The 3,623-nt window shown below is 65.4% G+C and overlaps 1 protein-coding gene across 1 annotated transcript in view; it reads left to right on the forward strand.

Annotated features, from left to right (window-relative positions):
* The window catches only part of SBNO2 (strawberry notch homolog 2 (Drosophila)), an 18,104-nt gene that overhangs the window by 12,577 nt on the left and 1,904 nt on the right, over positions 1-3,623 (forward strand). Inside the window, exons 17-30 of the mRNA XM_010844640.1 lie at positions 3-9; positions 440-573; positions 1,006-1,141; positions 1,215-1,327; positions 1,428-1,499; positions 1,596-1,704; positions 1,820-1,894; positions 2,010-2,153; positions 2,250-2,344; positions 2,436-2,528; positions 2,668-2,799; positions 2,976-3,052; positions 3,138-3,328; positions 3,425-3,620. Coding sequence (XP_010842942.1) covers positions 3-9; positions 440-573; positions 1,006-1,141; positions 1,215-1,327; positions 1,428-1,499; positions 1,596-1,704; positions 1,820-1,894; positions 2,010-2,153; positions 2,250-2,344; positions 2,436-2,528; positions 2,668-2,799; positions 2,976-3,052; positions 3,138-3,328; positions 3,425-3,620 — 1,574 coding nt within the window. The remainder of the gene's footprint in view (positions 1-2; positions 10-439; positions 574-1,005; positions 1,142-1,214; positions 1,328-1,427; positions 1,500-1,595; positions 1,705-1,819; positions 1,895-2,009; positions 2,154-2,249; positions 2,345-2,435; positions 2,529-2,667; positions 2,800-2,975; positions 3,053-3,137; positions 3,329-3,424; positions 3,621-3,623) is intronic.

Here is a 3,623-nt window from a genome sequence, read left to right on the forward strand (position 1 = left end):
GCGTGGCCGGGGTGAGCTCTGGTGCCCCCTGGTGGCCAGCTTGGTGGGGGTGGCTGCTGGGTCCAGTGTCCTGCTCTCCCCTTCAGGCAGTGCTGCCCAGGCCCAACCCCCAACCCCCCTCCCTTTCCCTTCCTCTCCCGCTGTGTGCCTGCGCGCTTTCCCGGGACGGGCCCTGGTGCCACCTCAGATCTGTCTTGGTCCTGTGTGGTCGGGTTGCAATAAAAAGACTCAGGAAGATGTAGTGACCGTGCCTGCTGACGACCCCATGGGTACCCGAGCCTAGGGAGAGGCCAGGTTCTGGCAGCCCCCACCACCCACCCACACCCAGGAGCCCCAGGAGCCAGGTGGGGGGACAGATGGGGAAACTGAGGCCCGTGGGGACCAGCCCCTGGGTGGCCACACCAGCTGACAACCTGTCCTCTCTCCCCACCACGGCCATAGATGACCGGCAGGAAGGGCCGTGTAGTGTCCAGACCTGATGGGACGGTGGCGTTTGAGTCACGAGCGGAGCAGGGTCTCTCCATTGATCACGTGAACCTCAGGGAGAAGGAACGCTTCATGAGTGGGGAGAAGGTGGGGGCCCTGGGGCACCCCGGGTGTGGCTGCATGTGGGCTGAGAGGCGCAGGGCTCTTGATAGACTGGCTGGAGGACCACCAGCTGTGTATAGGGGTGTGTGCTGTGCTTGTGTGCCTGAGTGGGCCCCCAGCCCTCACCAGTCCCACTTTCAGTTTGAATCGTCCAGGCCCTCTGTCAGTGCCTAGCCCGCTGATGCTGAGCCACCCCATGGGAGCTGATGTCTGCAGGGCCAGCAGACTCTAGGGGTGCCTCAGGATGGTCCTGACTCTAAACCCACAGAGGCCCCTCAGGGACACACATACCTGACCTTCTTGTGTGGGTCACCCTGAATGCTTCCAGTTAACCCAGGGCACATGGGGTGTGGGGCAAGGTGGAGCAGGCTGCCCGCCCTGCCACCCCTCTGATCCATCCCCGACCCTGCGTCCCAGCTTGTGGCCATCATCTCAGAGGCCTCCAGCTCCGGTGTCTCCCTCCAAGCTGACCGCCGGGTGCAGAACCAGCGGCGCCGGGTGCACATGACGCTGGAGCTGCCCTGGAGCGCTGACCGAGCCATCCAGCAGTTTGGTGAGCCGTGCTCCCGACCCAGGCCACGCCCCAGGGGGCCCACCTGGTCCCTAAACACCTCTTCTGCCTCCAGGCCGGACCCACCGCTCCAACCAGGTCTCTGCACCGGAGTATATCTTCCTCATTTCAGAGCTGGCAGGGGAGCGCAGGTTTGCTTCCATCGTGGCCAAGCGGCTGGAGAGCCTGGTGAGCCTTAGGCCGGGGGCAGGCTGGTAGCTCCCCAAGTGGGGCGGGCCAGGGAGGAGCAACATATGAGTAACATGTGACGGCCTCCCATCCTGGGCAGGGGGCTCTGACCCATGGGGACCGCCGTGCCACTGAGTCCCGGGACCTGAGCAAGTACAACTTTGAGAACAAGGTACCCAAGGAGGTGGGGCCCAGGAGAGGAGTGTTCCCGGGGTGCTGAGACCTGGGGTGCCCTGGTCTCTGACATGGCCCTTGGGCCTCCCCGCAGTATGGTGCCCGGGCGCTCAGCTGTGTCCTCACCACCATCCTAAGCCAGACGGAGAGCAAAGTGCCACTGCCCCAGGGCTACCCTGGAGGGGATGCCGCCTTCTTCCGTGGTGAGCTGGTAGACCCCCCCACACATACACACCAGGGGCACAGGAGACACTGGTGGTGAGGGGGAGCCCTGGTAGGCTGTGGCCAGCAGTCGTGCAAGGCTCCCCCTCCCCACAGACATGAAGCAGGGGCTGCTGTCAGTGGGCATTGGCGGGCGCGAGTCCCGGTCCGGCTGCCTGGACGTGGAGAAGGGTGAGTCCCTCACTGGCTGGCACCTCCAGGATGGGGAGGAGGGGGCAGATATGAGGGGAGAGGGGGAGACAGGGAGGCTGCCTGGACATAGCCTGAGGCACCCTGCCATCCGCAGACTGCTCCATCAGCAAGTTCCTGAACCGCATCCTGGGGTTGGAGGTGCACAAGCAGAACGCACTCTTCCAGTACTTCTCCGACACCTTTGACCACCTTATTGCCGCCGACAAGAGGGAGGGCAAATACGACATGGGCATCCTGGGTGAGCCCTGTGGGGACGCCCTCCCCTGGGCCAGGCCCCAGACTACCACTCGCCCCACTCACCCGCTCGCCCCACTCACCCGCTCGCCCTCTACAGACCTGGCCCCTGGCATTGATGAGATCTATGAGGAAAGCCAGCAGGTGTTCCTGGCGCCTGGACACCCGCAGGATGGACAGGTGGTCTTCTACAAGGTGAGCAGCCCTGCCCCTCCCCGCCCCGCTCACTGTCCCTTCTCGCCCTGTTCACTGCCCCTCCCATCACCTGACACCTGCGTGCCCGCAGATCAGTGTGGACCGTGGCCTGAAGTGGGAAGAGGCCTACGCCCGGTCGCTTGAGCTGACGGGCACCCACGACGGCTTCTACCTCTCCTACAAGGTGGGCCCTACAGCAAACCCCCAACGCTCTCCCAGGGGCAGGAGCCAGGCTGGTGGGTTGGCAGGGGAGGGCGGTGGCCATCCTCATGCCGTCTCGCTTGACATGCCTTCTCGTATATGTGGTGCACTGCCCCATCCAGGTCCGCGGCAACAAGCCCAGCTGCCTGCTGGCCCAGCAGAACCGCGGCAAGCTCTTCACCGTGTACAAGCCCAATATAGGGCGGCAGAGCCAGCTGGAGTCCTTGGATAGCTTGAGCCGGAGGTTCCGCCGGGTAGGTCCCCGGGGCACCTTCTGTACCCTTAATGCTCCAGTGTCCAGCAGCCCCCAGGCCGCTCTGGCCGCTAGGTGGGGGATGAGCAGCCCTGGGTCCTTTGCACCGCAGTTTCCCCCGACTGGCTAGGGAGCGCAGACAGGCTCTTGCAGGGGCTCAACCCGCTGTGTCCACAGGTGACGGCAGAGGAGGCCAGGGAGCCCTGGGAAAGCAGCTACACCTTCTCGCTGACGCACTGCAGCCACACCACATGGTGAGGGCCCGGGGTGGCCTGGGGGGACTGTTGGGGGCACGCGCTCGCTTGCGCGGCAGTTGGTTTGAGCCGCGGTCCCCCACAGGAACCGGCACTGCCGGCTGGTGCAGGAGGGCAAGGACTGCGCGCAGGGCCTGCGGCTGCGCCACCACTACATGCTGTGCGGGGCCTTGCTGCGCGTGTGGGGCCGCATCGCCGCCGTCATGGCCGACGTCACCAGCAGCAGCTACCTGCAGATCGTGCGCCTCAAGACCAAGGACAAGAAGAAGCAAGTCGGTGAGTCAAGGCACCAGCGGGCTGGGGGAGGTGGGCGGCCTCAGCCCCGCCCAGCAGGCCCTGATGCTCCAGCCCCGCTCCACCCCGCCCCCACAGGCATCAAGATCCCGGAGGTCTGCGTACGTCGGGTCCTGCAGGAGCTGCAGCTGATGGATGCCGACGTGAAACGCAAGCAAGCGCGCACTCGGGGTCTCCTCGTGCCGCCTTCCACCCCACGCCCCCTTGCTTTGCCCTTCGGCCCCGGTGAGGTCCTGGACCTCACATATAGCCCGCCGGCCCAGGCCTTCCCCGCGCC

The sequence above is a fragment of the Bison bison genome, unplaced genomic scaffold (assembly GCF_000754665.1).
Source record: "Bison bison bison isolate TAMUID 2011002044 unplaced genomic scaffold, Bison_UMD1.0 scf7180017864203, whole genome shotgun sequence".
Classification (NCBI taxonomy): Eukaryota; Metazoa; Chordata; class Mammalia; order Artiodactyla; family Bovidae; genus Bison; species Bison bison.